This window comes from Procambarus clarkii, chromosome 77, assembly GCF_040958095.1.
Source record: "Procambarus clarkii isolate CNS0578487 chromosome 77, FALCON_Pclarkii_2.0, whole genome shotgun sequence".
NCBI classification, from domain to species: Eukaryota; Metazoa; Arthropoda; class Malacostraca; order Decapoda; family Cambaridae; genus Procambarus; species Procambarus clarkii.
The window spans coordinates 22,700,319-22,718,894 of record NC_091226.1 but is presented as its reverse complement, the minus strand read 5'-3'; the positions used below and the strand labels follow the sequence as shown (position 1 = coordinate 22,718,894).

At 41.8% G+C, this 18,576-nt stretch overlaps 1 protein-coding gene across 1 annotated transcript; it reads right to left on the bottom strand.

Annotated features, from left to right (window-relative positions):
* Window positions 1–6,218: 6,218 nt before the first annotated feature.
* On the bottom strand, window positions 6,219–12,685 carry LOC138357350 (zinc finger protein 154-like). Its single transcript, XM_069314029.1, has 3 exons — window positions 12,564–12,685; window positions 6,948–7,652; window positions 6,219–6,222 (listed from the first exon to the last, which is right to left on the bottom strand). Exons 1-3 carry the CDS (start codon window positions 12,683–12,685, stop codon window positions 6,219–6,221), a joined length of 831 nt encoding a protein of 276 aa, XP_069170130.1.
* Window positions 12,686–18,576: the final 5,891 nt, after the last annotated feature.

Below are 18,576 nucleotides of genomic sequence, written 5' to 3'. Positions count from 1 at the left end.
TTTTTTTTTAAATTCCAGTACTGTATATAATGACGCAAAGTATGCGAATAGTTCTGCAATAGTGATCCTATCCTGCGTCATAATTTACATACATATCTACTTCTGTTTTGTGTATTAAAATTACAACATTTTTATGTTAATTTCTTTCTGTAAATGATGATGATGATAAATTTCAATAATTGTAAGTAATAACATAAGAACGGAAACTGGTTGCGTAAATGGAAATGGTTGGGTACATTTCCTTTCACCTAGTGCGACTATTCATGTGTCCGGACACTGGTGATGGTGTGGTATTGGCTATTTATTTGACCATATCTTTGCTTTCATTTAAGATATGTTTTCCTTGAAATGTATTTACATTATCGTCTACATCTGTCTTTATTCTGAAATAAAAACCTTTGACGTTACTTTGCATATATGTACATTAATTATAAAATTGATTGGCTTGTGTGCAGGCCTTAATCACACTCCCTGAGCGAGCCATCAAGTAACTATAAAAAGGCATATATCTTCACTTTCACTTCAGTTATATTTATAACAAAGTATTAACATGCAGCTTATATGTCTTTCTGATGACATAAAAAACTTCGTTTTTTACAATATCTAGATTCAATTAACATTGATTTTCAAAAGGTCATAGTTCCCATCGAAAGGGAGAGCGTCGGCCAAGAAGCCTTGTTTAAAATATGAATATTTTTCCTCTCTAATAAGGTATAATCTCTGTGATGCATTAATACAAACTATTTTATCTCTGCCTTTCTGATAACATATACAAATATAATCTTTATTTGTGAATATTTGTTAATTAAGTAATATATCAGAGAGCGTGTAGGGTTCGGTGTTCTATGAACGAAAAGGACATGAGTAGTTTAAATAGCGAACGCATACCAACGAATAACGCTAGTATTTATATAACAAATTTATTGTCATGTGGAATTGATTTAACTTCCAGACACTTTTTTTTAATAAATATTAAATATTTTGTGGCTGTTTATGAAAAATATTATTATAAATACACATTCTACTTGTTAATATCACCAATTAAATTTGCGACAATTTGAGCCATGAAATGCGACGACTGGATCACTGTGTACAGGAGGCTGATATGGCAGCAAACACTCTCCAGGCGACTATATATCTTGGATAAGTCGCTCCACAAAATTGTCGCTTGGACCGTCGACTTTTTATGGCGTCACCTCTCACATATTTACGTCTCATTTCGTTATGAAATTAGATTATTTCAGAGTAAAAATAGGTTTGATCATGTTTTACGTGTAGCACCAACATTATAGTAGGTAAATATACCATATTTCTTCATTACTTACGTAATGCTAGGAGGATTTGGGGTCTTTTGGGCCGATTTGGGTCGATTTGGGTAATTCTATGGACCCATTCTATTTGCTGATGACACAACCTTCATTTACTCCAGTCTTGACACCTTTGCTCTAAATGTCACAGTGAGTACTGAGCTAAATAAAGTCTATCTCTGGGCAACTGCCAACAAACTCACCCTCAACATTGACAAATTTTCTATATTTTGTTTGGCAATAAAGCCTCAAATCAAATAAATCTCAGGATAAACAATACCCAAATTTGTAACAAAGTAGATGGCAAATTCTTGGGCGTTCTCATTGACAAGCTGAATTTCCTGGGACTCATTCTAAATATATAAAAAAACAAATAAAAAACGGTTGCATTCTTTCTAAGATCAGATATTATGCACCTCGCCCTGCCCTGGCGACACGCTATTACTCTCTCATCTATCCTTATTATTTATTTATTTATTTATTTATGCATATACAAGATGTACATAAGGAATGTGAGGATACAAATATGGTAATTACAGTCTTGTAAAGCCACTAGCACGCGCAGCGTTTCGGGCAGGTCCTTAATCTAAGAAAATTTTAAGGAGGTAAATACTCAACTATAATACTCAACTTATCTCAACTATGGTATTTGTGCTTGGAGTTCTTCTACCCAAATTCATTTATGTCCTCTAATTACTCAACACAAAGCTGCTATTAGAACAATATCTAACTCTGGCCCAGACATCACTCGATACCCTTACTCAAGTCTCTGAATATGTTATAAATTAAGTCACTGCACATCCTCTCATGTGTATTTTATATATATAAAATGCTGAACAGTAATGTCAATCCTGACCTCAAAAGCTTCATAGAAGGTTGTAACACAACCCATGAGCACCACATCAGAAACAAATACCTATTTGATATTCCAAGTGTACGACTTAATCAAACTAGAAATGCTCTACAAATCAAGGGACCCAGAATGTGGTATGGCCTTCCCACTCATTTTAAAGACTGTACCTCTCCCAACCAGTTTAAGATAAAAACTAAGTACTACCTAATTAACTCCTTGTAACCTACCTTGCCCCTAAATGTCAACCCATGTCTACTATTTTAAACAATGCTGTTTGTTGACTAAATTGTATATTTGCTATTTTCTGCCATGTTCTCCCCCCCCCCCTTTTTATTTTTTATTTTCTCAACACAATTTATACTTTAATCTCAATTAGTATTAAGTTTTAGTCTTAGTGTTTTTCCCTGCCTGAAACGCTTTGCGTAATAGTCGCTTTAGGCATTGTATGTACTAGCTCTATCAATAAATCCATCAATGTTTGTATCTCACCTTGTATGTATGTACTTTACCTGAATAAACATTTGATTTAATTTGATTTAGCATTGGGCAGTGAGTGTTATAGTGGCTCAGAGTTTTCCGAAGAAATGTTTGCACTGCAAGGTTGATGTTCACTGTGTTACCTAATTCAGTCTCCCAGTTGATATTAGCAGCAGCAGCAATAAAATGGCTTATAAAATTTTCATTGTGCAGCCTAAAACTTATCATTATTGTATCAAGAGGTGGTTTATTGTTAGAAATGTGGAGTAATCCTATCCTGTGGTCCTATCAATGATTATCCCTGAAGTGGAGAGAGGGTATGTTAGTCCAATGTGGTGAAGAGCAGAGGCAGTTGTATCAGTGATTCTAGTAGGTTTAGTGATTAAGGGTATGAGGAAGCAGGAATTCATGCAGTTGAGGAAACTAGCAGCAGTAGGGTTATCAGTCTCGCAGAGGTCAATATTAAAGTCCACCGAAATTATTAGTTTTTTTTTTTTTTTGGTTCAAACTCACAAAGTGTGGCCTAAACCGAATCAAATTTTATGCAGAAATTGAGCCCATAACACGAAAAATCTGTAATGACGGACGTTCAGCAACTGAGGTTCCACTGTAGTCTATTCCTTTACCTGGTTTTCCTTCAAAGTTGCTATTAGGACAATATCTCTGGCCCCAGACATCACTCGGTACCCTTACTCATATCTCATAATATGTTAGATATTAACTCACTGCACAATCTCTCATGTGTATTTTATATATATAAAATGCTGAACTGCAATGTCAATCCTGACCTTAAAAGCTTCCTAGAAGGTTGTAACAGATCCCATGAACACCACACCAGAAACAAATACCTATTTGATATTCCAAGAGTACGACTTAATCAAACTAGAAATGCTCTACAAATCAAGGGACCCAGAATGTGGTATGGCCTTCCCACTCATTTTAAAGACTGTACCTCTCCCAACTAGTTTAAGATAAAAACTAAGTACTACCTAATTAACTCCATGTAAACTACCTCACCCTCAAAATGTCAACCCATGTCTACTATTTTAAACAATGCTGTTTGTTGACCAAATTGTATTTTTTCTTTTTTTTTTCTTCCATGTTTCCCCCCCACCCCTTTTTCATTTTTTTTATTTTTTTTTTCTCAACACAATTTATACTTTAATCTCAATTAGTATCAAGTTTTAGTCTTAGTGTTTTTCCTGCCCGAAACGCTTTGCGTAATAGTGGGTTTAGGCATTAAAATTGTATGTACTAGCTCTATTTATAAATCCATCAACTTTTTGTATCTCACCTTGTATGTATTTTACCTGAATAAATATTTGTATTTGTATTTGGTAATACAGGTATATTATGACCATACCTACCAATCAAACAATACTCAAATTTAGGCCTTTACATAAACATTTAAAATCACAAATTTCAAAGGTGACATCCTTTTATATCGATAAACTGTCAGATTTAGGCATTTGTAAATAGATAAAATAAATACAGTACTGCCAGTAATTAAGTTTTCAATGAAATATTCCATATTATAATAAAAATTCTGTTGCCAGACTAACATACTGTAGTGAACAGTATGAAAAAAATGCAGAATAGAACCAGTGAGAAGCACAGGTGCCTTAAGTACACTCAGACAACTCTATAAATATCAGATATCCTACACTGAGCTTTAAATTTGCTCTGTATCTAGCGTTACCCAATCTTTATGTACTTAACCCAAACAACTTTATCATTGTGTTCATTGCTGTCTTCTTTTTTATGTGCTAGCCATATGCTGTATTGTGCCTACTAATTTTTGTTAAAACTACCATTCAAGCTGTCATTGCAATCAATCTGAGCTACCTTTGTGCTTTACTCTACCTACAATTTTCTCTCATCTTTTTTTTTTCTTGCTATGTAACTGTTATCATTCTTATAAATTTTGCAAGTATTTACCTACTTAAAATTTTCTTAGATTAAAGACCCGCCCGAAGCGCTGCCCATACTAGTGGCTTTACAAGAATGTAATTACTATGCTATGTATCCTCACAATTCCAATGTACCTTCTTGTATATATATAAATATGCGAACAAGCCTGAATGGTCCCCAGGACTATATGCGAATGAAAACTCACACCCCAGAAGTGACTCGAACCCATACTCCCAGGAGCAACGCAACTGGTAACTACAGGGCGCCTTAATCCACTTGACCATCACGGCCGTCAAAGGAAGTGATAGCCGAGGCTATTTGACGGCCGTGATGGTCAAGTGGATTAAGGCGCCCTGTAGTTACCAGTTGCGTTGCTCCTGGGAGTATGGGTTCGAGTCACTTCTGGGGTGTGAGTTTTCATTCATATATAAATATATAAATAAATATCTACGGTTGTTCAACATACTTCCAGCGAGTAAGAGAAATATTGCGGGAACAACTGTGGACATCTTCAAGAGAAACTATATAGTTTTCTTCAAAAAGGGCCGGATCAACTGGGCTGTGGTGGATATGTTGGCCTGTGGACTGTTTCAAACAACAGCCTGGTGGACTAAACTCTCCAAAGTCAAGACTGGGCGACTCTCTCAAGTCAATGGGGAGGAGAACAACTCCCAGAACCCCATCAAGCAGGTATTAATATAAATACCAAGTTCTGGTTTATAATATGCCAGTTTCTGGATAATGCAAATGCCAGGTTCAGGCTAATATAATTCCCAGATTCATCAATAAAATTGTCAGGTTGAAGCTAATATACTTACCATATTTAGGCTTATTTAACTTTCAGAATTTTGAGTTTTATAATGGTTGAACGAAGGATAATTAAACTGTCAGATTCAAGCTAATATATATATAATTGAGTCAGGAAAATATAGCTGTCGATCAGGCTGTCATTAGACTAAATAAATTGCCAGTTTCAGACTGATAAGATTGCCCGTCATGCTAATTTAGTTGCCAGTTAAATGCAAATATAATTGTCAATAAGGCTAATATAATTGCAAGTCAGGGTAACAAAATTGCCAGTTAAATGATAATTGCCAGTTACAGAATAATGAAATTACATTACAGGATTAGATAATTGCCAGTCAGATTAACATAATTACTAGTCAGGCTGACATAATTACCAGTCAGGCTGACATAATTACCAGTCAGGCTGACTTAATTGCCATTCAACAAAATTTAATTGCCTGTTAGGGAAATATAACCTAACTGCTAAAGTTACGCTAAAAAAAACTATAACTCAGTTACAAATGCTAGAGTCAGGCTACTATAATTCTCAAGTGATTTATATTCCTAATCAGAGTATTAAAAAAAAAAAAAAAGAGTAATATAAATAAGCTTAAACAAACACAAAAAATGGACATGAGTTTCCATAGGAATCTGAAGAGCTTTTAATTCCCTCATTAAAATGAATTTTATTCCTCATGCCAATAAAATGGTTTCATCTTTAGTACATTTCAAACTCTTTTCTACACCAGCTCCAATGTTAGATTATATTACAACAAAATGTCAATCTTAGCTACAGAGATATGTTAAATAAGTTTCTCCAGAGAACAAAAACAGAAAAAACATTATTCATGCAAATATGAATTAAAAACATTAAAAACTTAATTTTATCTGTGTTAAAATTAACAAATATTTCTTTACTTTTGAACAATTTTGAGTTTCTCTACACTGACACCACCTCTCTTGCCTGGTCTATGAGGAGCACCTAATATCTACACTGAGAGACTCTCTATTTCTTACTTGGTCTATGAAGAGCACCTAACTTCTACACTGATAGCTTCTCTAGTTCTTGCTTGGTCTATGAGAAGCACCTAACTTTCATAAAAGAAGAAAATATTAACATGCTTTTTGTTCTTTTGCTTTCATGATGAAGTGTATTTCACAAATAAAACATGACATAATTACCATTGATGGACATCAAACTGACATACTAATAGCACAATATTTTCATGATGAAGCTCAATTTCCAAATTTTATATCAGATTAAAGGTAAATTAATTTACTAATATGTGCCTCATTATATCTTAACATTCTCTCAATTATCTTCTACACTCTTGGTGTTTAGCATATCGTGTGAATGTATCATCTTGTGCCTCACATGCCTAAGCAGATTGAATTTTTTCCCACTCTTTGGACTCTCATGAGGTTGATCACGTGAATGCACAAACATGTGTGCTATTATAGCTCCATGTGTTCTAAATTTTTTGCCACACTCGGCACATTCAAAAGGTCTTTCATCCGCATGCACCATCCTGTGATGCTTCATACTTCCAAGATGACTGAATCTCTTTCTACACTCTGGACACTCATGGGGTTTGTCTTCCGAATGCACTAACATGTGCCTCCTCATATATTCAAGCTGAGTGAATTTCTTCCCACACTCTGGACACTCATGAGCTTTGTCATCCGAATGCACTAACATGTGTCTCTTCATATTTCCAAGCTGACTGAACCTCTTCCTACACTTTGAACACTCATGAGGTCGATCGCGTGAATGCACTAACATGTGACGTATTATAGTTCCACGTGTTCTAAATTTTTTGTCACACTCAGCACATTCAAAAGGTTTTTCATCCGCATGCACCATCCTGTGACGCTTCATACTTCCAAGATGACTGAATATCTTCCCACACTCTGGACACACATGGGGTTTGTCATCCGAATGCACTAACATGTGCCTCCTCATATATCTAAGCTGAGTGAATCTCTTCCCACACTCTGGACACTCATGAGCTTTGTCATCCGAATGCACTAACAAGTGACTCTTTATATTTACTAGATGGCTGAATCTCTTCCCACACTCTGGACACTCATGAGGTTTCTCACCTGAATGCACTAACATGTGACGGTTCATTACTCCACGCTGACTGAATCTCCTCCCACACTCTGGACACTCATGAGGTTTGTCACCTGAATGCACTAACATGTGCTTCCTCATATCTCCAGGACTAGTGAATACCTTCCCACACTGTGAAAACTGGGGAGTCATCATCATCTTTATGATAGATGCAGTTTGTGTCAAGGTTTTCTCCTCCAGATAACTGCAAAAGTTATTTTGTATTATATATTTACTTATGTATACATGTATACAACAGTTCTTACAGTGTTGTAAAGCAACTAGCACGCATAGCTTTCGGGCAAGTCCTTAATCCTAACTTTCTCCGAAATGTCACCCGGCAAATCGTTCAACAACCGCGAGTGTTACCACTTCGGTCTGACTGCTGTACCGTCAGCTGGCAGTCAGCAGACTGCAGGATGATGTCGTCAGCGTCCTGCGTCAGTGTTGACAGTTAGGCAAGGCTTGAGTATTGTTACGTACATTTAGACTTGATGTGAGCCCTTGGCGGACAATGTGGGGCTGCTTCTTTATGATAAGTGCAGTTTGTGTCAAGGTTTTTTGTTCCTATCTGGTCACTCACCAGCTGCTGTTGACAAAATGGTGGACGATGCTCATAGAAGTGTTCCAATGTTTTTTTGGCTTATATCTAATTTGTCCTATTTCTTATTTTTTACTTATAACTGTTTTCTACATTTATCAATTATATTTTCATTCATCTTTTCTAATTAAAGAATGTACTTGGAATTCTTTTTTATACATAATACTATACGATTATATACTTTTTGAAGGAATCAGTTCTCTCCTGACTGATGGGATACAAGTAATATCGTCGGATACAAGACTTCTTGTTGATAGTAGGTGCAGTTTGCAAAAAGGGTTTGTCCTCCCGATGACTGCACCAGTACAGATGTTGGTGGACGCGTTGATGTTGAGGATGATCGGAGTTACAAAGGTGCTCGTTGCGTTGTGCTGTAGATAGAGGAACGGTGACTAAAACAGAGGTGTGTGTTGTAGGGAGACTTGCTACACTGTAGGGCGGGAAGTTGTGTTTATGGCGTCAGCTGATCCATGGTGCTGCGACGAGGCATTTGTTTTCTGTGTTTAGCTGTTGGTGGCGCCAGGTATAAATGTGGCACGGGTTGGATGTGACCCAATTTGTTGGTCGACTGGAGATATTTAGCCAGTGCTTTGACTATTTGGTATTTTTCTTGTAACGAGTGGTCACCGCCTCCTAATATATGCTCGATGGTAAAGAGTATTTTAAGTGAGATAAGTACTTGTTTGAAATTTACTCTGGCACTATGATGTCGGAGGCAGTGCAGGAGATAGTGTTCGACTGTTTCAGGTACCTGGCAGTGGATGCAGAGTTCATTGATGTCTGTTCTGTACTTAGAGCTGTGTGCTGTTAGTTTGGTGTGTCCCAGCCTTAATCTGGTCATCGTTACATCAATTTCTCTGCTTTTATATTGGACATGTTTCCAAGTTTCCCATTTCTTTTTAATGGACCCATAGTGCAAAGGTGAGCATAACGTTTTCCAGTTTGTTGCAAAATCCTGGGAGATAGTATCTTTGAAGGCTCCTTTACGTGCAACATGGGGAATTGGATGACGGGTAATGTGAGGTGTGTTGTGCATCGCTTTGGCTAGTTGGTCTACAAGTTCATTATGGAGAATACCACAATGTGCTGGGACCCATTGGATAGAGGACTCGGTATATTGACAACATCGCACACTAATATATTGTATACACACTAACACACACAAATGAGATGAATATTTTTATCATTTCGGACACCAGCTTTGGACATTTCGCATATGTGTATGTGTTCAATATTAAAACGACAATAAAATGCTATTAACAATTAAAATCTTCTACTTAACAGGCATATAGTTATTAAATGAAGTTAGTGATGTGATGGACATAATCAGGGCTTAGAAGGGGGACTGGTCAAGTCGTATACTGCAATTTCGGATACCGGGCTAGAAACAACTTCGTTCACTGAGAAGTTTGTACATCCAAACCGGGGACTGGTCAAGTCGTATACTGCAATTTCGGATACCGGGCTGTTTTTTTTTTTTTTTTTTTTTTTTTTTTAGCAGGGATAATCTTGCGCGGGCCCTAAGCCTCCGGCTGGCCCACTAAGTGATGCTTGTGTCTGTTTTACCTGGGCGGAGGATGAGTATGTATGACTCGTATGGTCGCTTCAGTAAGATTTTGCCATATGTGTTTAACAACTTCTTCTGCTCTGTTGAATCGAAGGTGAAATCTTAACGGGTTTGTAACTGTGCACTGTGTTAGATAATGTTCCAGTGGTCTGTCGGGCATTTCTCCACAGTGTTGACATTTCCTCTCATCTTCCGGAACCTGTAAGCCTATTTCCCATGCACATGGGTATCCAAGCCTGATGCGATGTAAGTGCACTTCTGTTGTTCTACTGCCCCCGTTCATCAAACTAAGTGGTTCGTAGTTGGTCGAATTCTTGTACCAACCCGCAGATCCTGATGTTGCAACTGCTGTGTTGTGGTCACTGTACATCTTTCGCATTGTTCTGTTTCGAATTACTTTCTTCATCTGGGATAGACTCTGTGGTATGTAAATGTCTACATTTCTCCTCTTAGTAGCAAGTTTTGCAGCTTCGTCTGCAATGTCATTACCTAATAGTCCCACATGACTTGGCACCCAGTTGATAAGTACCCGTCGGCCTTGTCGTTTGAGTGTGTGCATGAATGATAAGACATTTGTGATCAGATGGATGTTATCACATATGTGTTCTTGCTGCAAGGTGTCAATGGCGGTTCTCGAATCTGTATGGATGATAACATGTAGTCGGTGTTCAGCAAGAGCATGTTCCAAAGCCTTTTGAATGGCTAGCATCTCAGTCTGTAAAGTCGAACACCCATTTGAGAGCCTCCAACTATATACAGAGTTTCCCGCTTTAACTGCAGTTCCGGTTTCTTGTCCCTGCTGGTCTACTGACCCATCCGTGAAGTAAGTGAAGCTGTCGGATGCCATGTTTGCTTCTATATGCATCTGTGCAATGTGACGTAGCAGATGAGGATGTGTCTGGTTCTTCTTTCCGTCAAGAGCCATAATCTGAAAGTCTGCCGGCAGAGATTCCCAAGGGGCTTGTATAACAAAGTCTGCATGTATGTCGTCGACACCCCTCTCAGTGACTGTGTTTGCCATATCGAATGTATCGATGGCGTTTATCGCACAATGGGTCCACCTGTTGCCATTGGAGGCTCTTCTGTCCAGAGTTAGTGCTCCAGTGATCATATCTTTAAGTGAACTGATTCTAGGACTAGTCAATACCTTGGTCAGCATGCACGCAGCAATCCCCTTTACCCTTATTTCAATCACCGGGCTGTGTTGTTGTTGTTGAGTTAGGGGCGACGACGATCGTGGGATCGGATGCGCCCCGGCGTACCCGTGAAGGGTGAATCGCAAAGCCAGGAAAGGCGAAATGCTAAGCCAAAATGCGAAACGAGTGACGCCAAGCACTAGAAACTAATGTGCCACACGGCAAAGCTACGCACAAAGGGAGAGGCAGAAGCACATAATAGAACAGGGCAAACAAACAGCCAGAAGGGCACACAGCATGTCATAGAGCAAATACACAAGAAATCAGAGCACATACTTGGCCCGCGGGAATCTTACATTGAATGCCTCCCAGAGCACCCATTGCCAAGGGTCCCGCCCATCCACCGGGGACGCCATAACATCCGGAACCGGGGCAACAAACACCTGCAAACTGGGGACCCAGATGGTAGAACTCATGAGGCGAGAAGTCGCCACTCGCCCCCACAGGAAGGGAACTTGCCCCCCACGAAAGCACTCCGGTCCGTTACACAGACACAGCAGTAACTCGGCAATCTTCGACCAGTGACCCGGTGGCATCACAGACGCCGGCAACACGTCCCCCAGGGCCCCAACGCGCACCCGCACCACAGGGGTACCCGCGGCCCCGGGCACACCACCAGACGACAGCAGGGAACCCGGACGGCGCGCATCCTTCCGTAACGTCACCACCAGGCCACGCCCAGCACCAGAGTCCACACCATCCCTGGCAGCGGGAGCCACCACCCCCCACTGTGGAGAGTCCCCCGGCGGAGAAAGAACCGAAGGCACGTCCGAGACACAGGCACCGGCAGGCACATGGACCTCCGCCACCACGAACCGCGGAGACATCGACGCATCTGTATCCACACTGTCAACATCCGAAGCCCCACAGTCACTGAAGTCACCAACGTCGGCCCAGGAAGAAGACGAACGCCGGGAACGTTTGGGCACCAGCCGGATATCGTCAGAGCCGGTAAGTGACCCAGAAACACAGGTACCACGAGCCGAAGGAACCGACGCCAGGACGGCAGCAGCCTCTATCACAGGGGGAACCGGGGCCACACACAGCAGGAGGCTCCGCAGCCACCCCAGCACCCAGCACATCCGGGACCCGAGTCACGGACACAGGGCCAGGCGCAGCATCAGAAGACGAGGGAGAAGACAGCGACGTCCCACAGGGGGCTCCAGGAAGGCCCACGGGAGCAGCTGGAACAGCGACAGGATCAGGCAGACCAACCGACGGTACCTCAAGAACCGGAGGAGGGACGGCAACAACCGGAGGAACGGCAGGCGCCGCCGGGGAAGCTGCAGCAGCAGACGGGACGCGCACCACCTCATCAACATCACCAGAGACTGCCTCCAGAGGGAGCGGCGGGAAATCCTCGTCGCGGAACAAGTTGACAGGAGCAGCAGGGGCCGCAGAGCACCCGGCAGCCTGATGCCCCAACAGGCCACACCGGAAACAGGTACGAGGCTGCCGGGCATAATACACCGGACGTAGTACCCCATAAGCCGGACAGAAGAAGGTATATCCGACCGCAGGCGCAACCCCAAAATGCGAATGTTTGTACGCCTCCCAGCATACCGCCCCGAGGAGAGTGTGTTCACCCACACGCTGACAACAATACCATACCCCCCGAAGTAACGCCGGAGGAGGTCATCAGGGAATTCCAGGGGCGCACCATGGATACTGACATAAGTCAGGGCACCACTGCGGTTCGAAATCGCCACAGAGCCGGCATCGTCTGGCAACGGCAACGTACGCCCCCCATACCGACGGAGGAAGTCCCGGTACTCGTCCTCCCCCACGAACTTAATAACAACCTGATGGGCCGAAACTAGCTCCACACCGTAAACAGCTTCCACCGGGACACGAAGCATGTCACACATCACCATCTCGATGGTCGGATAACCAGCCTTACAAGTGAACTCCAGGCCCACGGAGTTCACACGCTGAACAGGAGGAAGACGGCCCCCCATGTCAGAACTGCCACGTCAACGCAGATAGGCAGGCAACAAAACTGGTAAGGCAGGGACGCCCACACCACCTGGCGACCAAAACAGCAAACAACTCCAACAGCCACGGAGGGTCGAGAAACGTCCTCACTCTACGGCTGCTAGTAGTCGACCGGATACCGGGCTAGAAACAACTTTGTTCACTGAGAAGTTTGTACATACAAACCATTCCGTGCGTATATGCGCTGGTTTGTGTTCGCTGTTGTTCTCCTCTGAATAAATACATGGCACTTGTTCATATAATTAGCGCTTCCATTATTAGAATTATTTATCCATTATTAGAATAACAAGGTGCAAACCATACCCCCTTACAGTTGAAATCTATTTATTTATATACAAGAAGGTACATTGGGTTGCGAGAGTACATAACATATATTAAGAGGTACATTGTAGCAAGATTTGAGATTAAAGGATTTAAGACTAACACGTTTAGAAACAAGGCGCCCCCGAAGGAGGCTGTTATTTGTTATGCACCCCATACTCAACCAGTAAGTAGTGGAGCAAAACATAGATTACATGGTCATAAAGTCTTAATCAGACCAATTCAATTCAATTTCTTTCTTTATTATGCACCCCATACCCATCCCGTGGGCGGTGGTGTAAAGGATTACAGAGGCACATAATCGGTTCAGGAACTGAACCCTCTAGTTCGTTTAGCTAAGCAAATAACAATTTGTGACGCTAGTTACAAAATTATTAATATTATATATACATGTACACACTCTCATACATACATGTACATATATATATACGTATACATATATACATACACATACATATCTAATCACCTACACACATCAATAATCTTTGTGTCACAAGTGATCAACAAGAGGCTCACAACAGCCACTATACAAGGCACTTTACATCTATGGTGAGTCACACAGTTACTAGTCTTGCTGCACACCCACCCAACTGGGCGGCAGCTTTACAGTCATGTGCATTACCTACAGTAAGCAAATTTTGGATACTTCGCTAAGATTTCGAGCAGCACATCATTATGAATGAAGTACTTACACATTTCTTGGACACTATTGATGGTGTTATCTCTAATTTCCGCGATTTTTTCACATTCCATTATATAATGACGCAAAGTATGCGAATAGTTCTGCTGACAGAGTTTACATTTAGTCAAATCTACATCAGCAGATGTTACAAACTCCCAGAGGTACTTGTAGCCGAGCCTAAGCCTAGCAGTGGTAACATCTAGAAGTCTGCTAACATTATTGGATGACCCATAGACGTGCGGTTCTTCCTGCATAATAGAATGATGATAGATGGAGTAACTGGCGTGAATTTCACTTTGCCTCAAGTCTCCGAAATTTAGTTGATGTTCCTGGGATATTGCTGCCCTCAGGCTGCTCAAAGGCAGTCCAAGTTTGTAATCAATTCCCTCTTTACGAGCAAAAGTCTTGGGCAACTCATCAGTTCTCAGTGGCTATTTTACATTATCATTTACAACTAACTTAAGTTAAATGACAACCAGTAAACAGACTGCTGTTTTCTAATTCTAGTTCAGGCACTTCCTGGGATAAAACGCGAACATTCCTTGAGGAACTGTGAGGTGCTTATCTGTTTTTCCTCGTAACGGTCCCAAAGCTTCCACAAATGTTCCTGTTTCTCTTTATTGCCCTTGCGGCGACTGGACTTTAGCTTTTGATCAGAAACCAGTTGGTATTGCAAGGTTACCAGGGACGCCTCACGGTACAGTAAGGGGATTAAAATATATAAAGCCAAGTTGTCCCTCACTGCCCTTTGATTCAGACGCTGGTGCCATCCTTCTACGTTATTGTTGGTCCTCACCAGTCGTCTGAATGCACACCAGTTCCCCAATTCCCACACACTGTTGCACAGCCACGTATTTTTTTATGTAATGAGTTAATTGTGTCGTTAAGGGTGGACTGCTAGCCGACTTTTCTAATTCAGCAAACGCCTTACAATTATGTAGTACACACGTACCACATAAGTACGTGTGTGTTACACACGTACACACACACACACACACACACACACACCTTGTCAAGCACAAGACGAAGCTTGAAAAAGTTTAGTGGTATGCCAATAGGCTAGTCCCAAGACTAAGAGGCATGAGTTACGAGGACAGGCTGCGAGAAATGCACCTCATGACGCTGGAAGACAGAAGAATAAGGGGAGACATGATCACTACCTACAAAATTCTCAGAGCAATTGATAGGGTACTTAAAGATAAACTGTTTAACACGGGTGGTAGGCGAACAAGGGGACACAGGTGGAAACTTAGTACCCAAATGAGCCACTGGGATGTTAGAAAGAACTTTTTCAGTGTCAGTGTAGTTAATAGATGGAATGCATTAGGCAGTGATGTGGTGGAGGCTGACTCCATACACAGTTTCAAATGCAGATATGATAGAGTCCAGTAGGCTCAGGAATCTGTACATCAGTTGATTGCCAGTTGGGAGGTGGGACCAAAGAGCCAGAGCTCAACCCCCGCAACCACAACTAGGTGAGTATACACACACACACAAACATACACACACTAATGCCTCTATTCACCTTGCAGTAAATAGGAACCTGAAAGTCAGGAAGCTGCTAAAGGCTGCATCTTGGGGATGTGTGTGTGTGTGTTAGATAAAAATATATGTTGTTTAGATATGATGGAGGCAAAGAGGCCGAGAGTTGGTACATTAGACAACCGACGCTTAGAAAGGCGGGGTCCAAGAGCTAACAGCTAAATCTTGGAAATAATAAATTCAAATATTTAATACACACGCATACATGTTTCACATGAATTTGGCTGAGGGCACACGGAGGGCTGATGGCCCCGTCGACGGGGCAGGAAGTCGGCGGTTGATCAAAGGCCTCCCACATCCTCCACATACCTGAGGATTATTCCGGCTTAATTTTAAACGGAAGTAATGTCTTGGTATTTACGGCTTCAGCGGGTGGGTGGGTCCGTGGGTTTATTACACTGTGAGTGATGATGATAAAGATTTAGCCACCCAAGAGGTGGCACGGGCATGAATAGCCCGTAAGTGGTGGCCCTTTTGAGCCATTACCAATATCAAGAGATGATACTGGAGATCTGTGGAGGCGCGACTGCACCCTGCGTGACAGGAGATGTCTCCCGGACCAAATGGTGTAAAGTCGGATGATTGATTGATAAAGATTAAGCCACCCAAAAGGTGGCACGGGCATGAATAGCCCGTAAGTGGTGGCCCTTTTGAGCCATCAACAGTATCAATAGATGATACTGGAGATCTGTGGAGGCGCGACTGCACCCTGCGTGACGGGAGATGTCTCCCGGACCAAGTGGTGACCAGATGGTCCTGAAGAGTCGATTGATGAAGATTAAGCCACCCAAGAGGTGGCACGGGCATGAATAGCCCGTAAGTGGTGGCCCTTTTGAGCCATTACCAGTATCAAGAGCTGATACTGGAGATCTGTGGAGGTGCGAATGCACCCTGCATGGCGGGAGATGTCTCCCTTGTGAATGTGTTATGAAGATGAAGCCACCCAAAAGGTGGCACGGGCATGATTAGCTCGTAAGTGGTGGCCCTTTTGAGCCATTACCAGTATCAAGAGCTGATACTGGAGATCTGTGGAGGTGCGAATGCACCCTGCACGACGGGAGATGTCTCCCTTATGAATGTGTTAAGATGAAGATGAAGCAACCCAAAAGGTGGCACGGGCATAAATAGCCCGTAAGTGGTGGCCATTTTAAGCCATTATCAGTATCAAGAGCTGATACTGGAGATCTGTGGAGGTGCGACTGCACCCAGCGTGTGAGTTCTGTGGAGGTGCGACTGCACCCTGATTGACGGGAGATGTCTCCCGGTGATGAGACGATGAACCTCCACACTGTGAGTGAAAACAATTGCCTATTCTCTATTTTATATTGCCGCTTGTAGAGCTAGAAGCTGTTGCCTCTTGTGTGCGTTGCACAAGGGGATTAATATCTGGATTAATATCTTTCAATATTTCCAGTATTTTTTAAGGTATCGCTCAAATACCGAAGATACTGTTATTGGACACCGCTTAATTGACAATGTCTCAACAACGCAGGCTGAAGATGTGCGTGGCTCCTGCTACTGCAATGATGCTCCTTTGCTTTTCAATGATGCGCCTTAGTTGTCCCCTCTCTAACTTACCGTTCTAAATACCCCTTCTCCATCTCTCGCAAACATTCCCCCCTCATACATCTCCCCCCTTTCCTCCTGTCCCCCTGTCCATCTTTGTCCCCCTGTCCCTCACTTTGTCCCCCTGCCCACATTTTCTGTCCTCTGTCCCCGATCCCTTTCCCCCTGTCCCTGGGGGAGAAGGTAGTTTTCCCAACCAGGGACAGGGTTTTTCTCCCAACCAGTTTTAAACTGGTTGGGAGAGGTACAGTCTTTAAAATGAGTGGGAAGGCCATTCCACATTCTGGGTCCCTTGATTTGTAGAGCATTTCTAGTTTGATTAAGTCGTACTCTTGGAATATCAAATAGGTATTTGTTTCTGATGTGATGCTCATGGGTGTGGTGTTTGTGTGTTACTGAGGAAGTCTTGGTTGTAGGGTTGATGTAAAGTCATGACTTGGTTACTGACTTTAATACTTAATATGATTACATGACTAGTAGCTACCAAGCTTGGCGGGCGTCCTGTACGCTCTCTTGTTTACCTCCTACTGGCGTCTCAGCCGCCGCACATAGAAAACGGATGGTACCATTTTCTGTGAACATGACATCCCTCCTTTTCTTTAAAAAGAATGAATACAGGATGTCTACCATGCTTGTAGCACAAAGCAAAGTTATTGACACAAAGTAAGTTATTACATATCAAGAGATACTGCATACATTTAACATTAATTAAGCACACAAAGAATTTAAACAACTTAATCTTTTCCACAAAGGATTTCAATGTTAAAAATACATATGCAATGTTAAACAAACATGAAAGAAACTGTAATACAAAGTTACAAAATATTGAATGAGATATCTGCATTATTCAAACAATATTAAATTTAGTTTAGCATAATAAGTAAATACTTTTCATTACATAGGAACACAATTAATCATCAAATCGTGTAGGGCGTTTAACATGACGTTTAGGACGAGAGTCCTTAAATGCAATAACATCCCTTGATGAATTGTTTGTCGGGTTATAACTATTTTTTTCTTTTTCTTTTGCACGACTTTGCACTTCATCATTTTCTACACTAGTTGGAATCACTTTGAAATAAGCCATATTACGTGTTATACTATGATCTCTATTACTAGCTGTTACCATAGTTCCTTTTACACTAATCACTTTATATGGTTTTGTATCATACGGCATATCTAACTTTCCCTCTTTTTTTCTTTTTAACGAGAACAGTGTCACCAACCTTTATGAACTGTTCCTTAGCACGTTGATCATGAGCAATTTTCATTTTGCCCTTGGCCAGTGCATCCTTCTGAGCGAGACGTTTATCCGTTACCTCGGCTGGCATGACGGGTAGTGCGATTCTCATAGGACGTCCAAATAAAAGTTCGCCAGGCGACTTGCCCAGTGTTCCATGTGGTGTTGCACGGTAGTTCCTGAGAAAAGCATACATAGCTTGTTTCCAGGATCGTCCTTCGGCATGAGCACAGCGTACCGCTTTCATGAGAGGTTGCATGAATCTCTCAACTTCTCCATTTGCTTGAGGATGTAGTGGCATCACACGGCGGTGTTTGAATCCAATATGCTCAGCAAAGTTGACAAAGTCTTGTCCATTGAATGGCGGTCCATTGTCCGTCTTGACAACTTCAGGAATGCCAAAGTTTGAAAAGATCTTG

Coding starts and splice junctions, on each gene's coding strand:
- LOC138357350 (XM_069314029.1), bottom strand. CDS start 12,685: ATGGTGATGTGTGACATGCTTCGTGTCCCGGTGGAAGCTGTTTACGGT. Junction 7,653..12,563: donor TACCGGGACTTCCTCCGTCG/GTATGGGGGGCG, acceptor TAACTTTTGCAG/TTATCTGGAGGAGAAAACCT.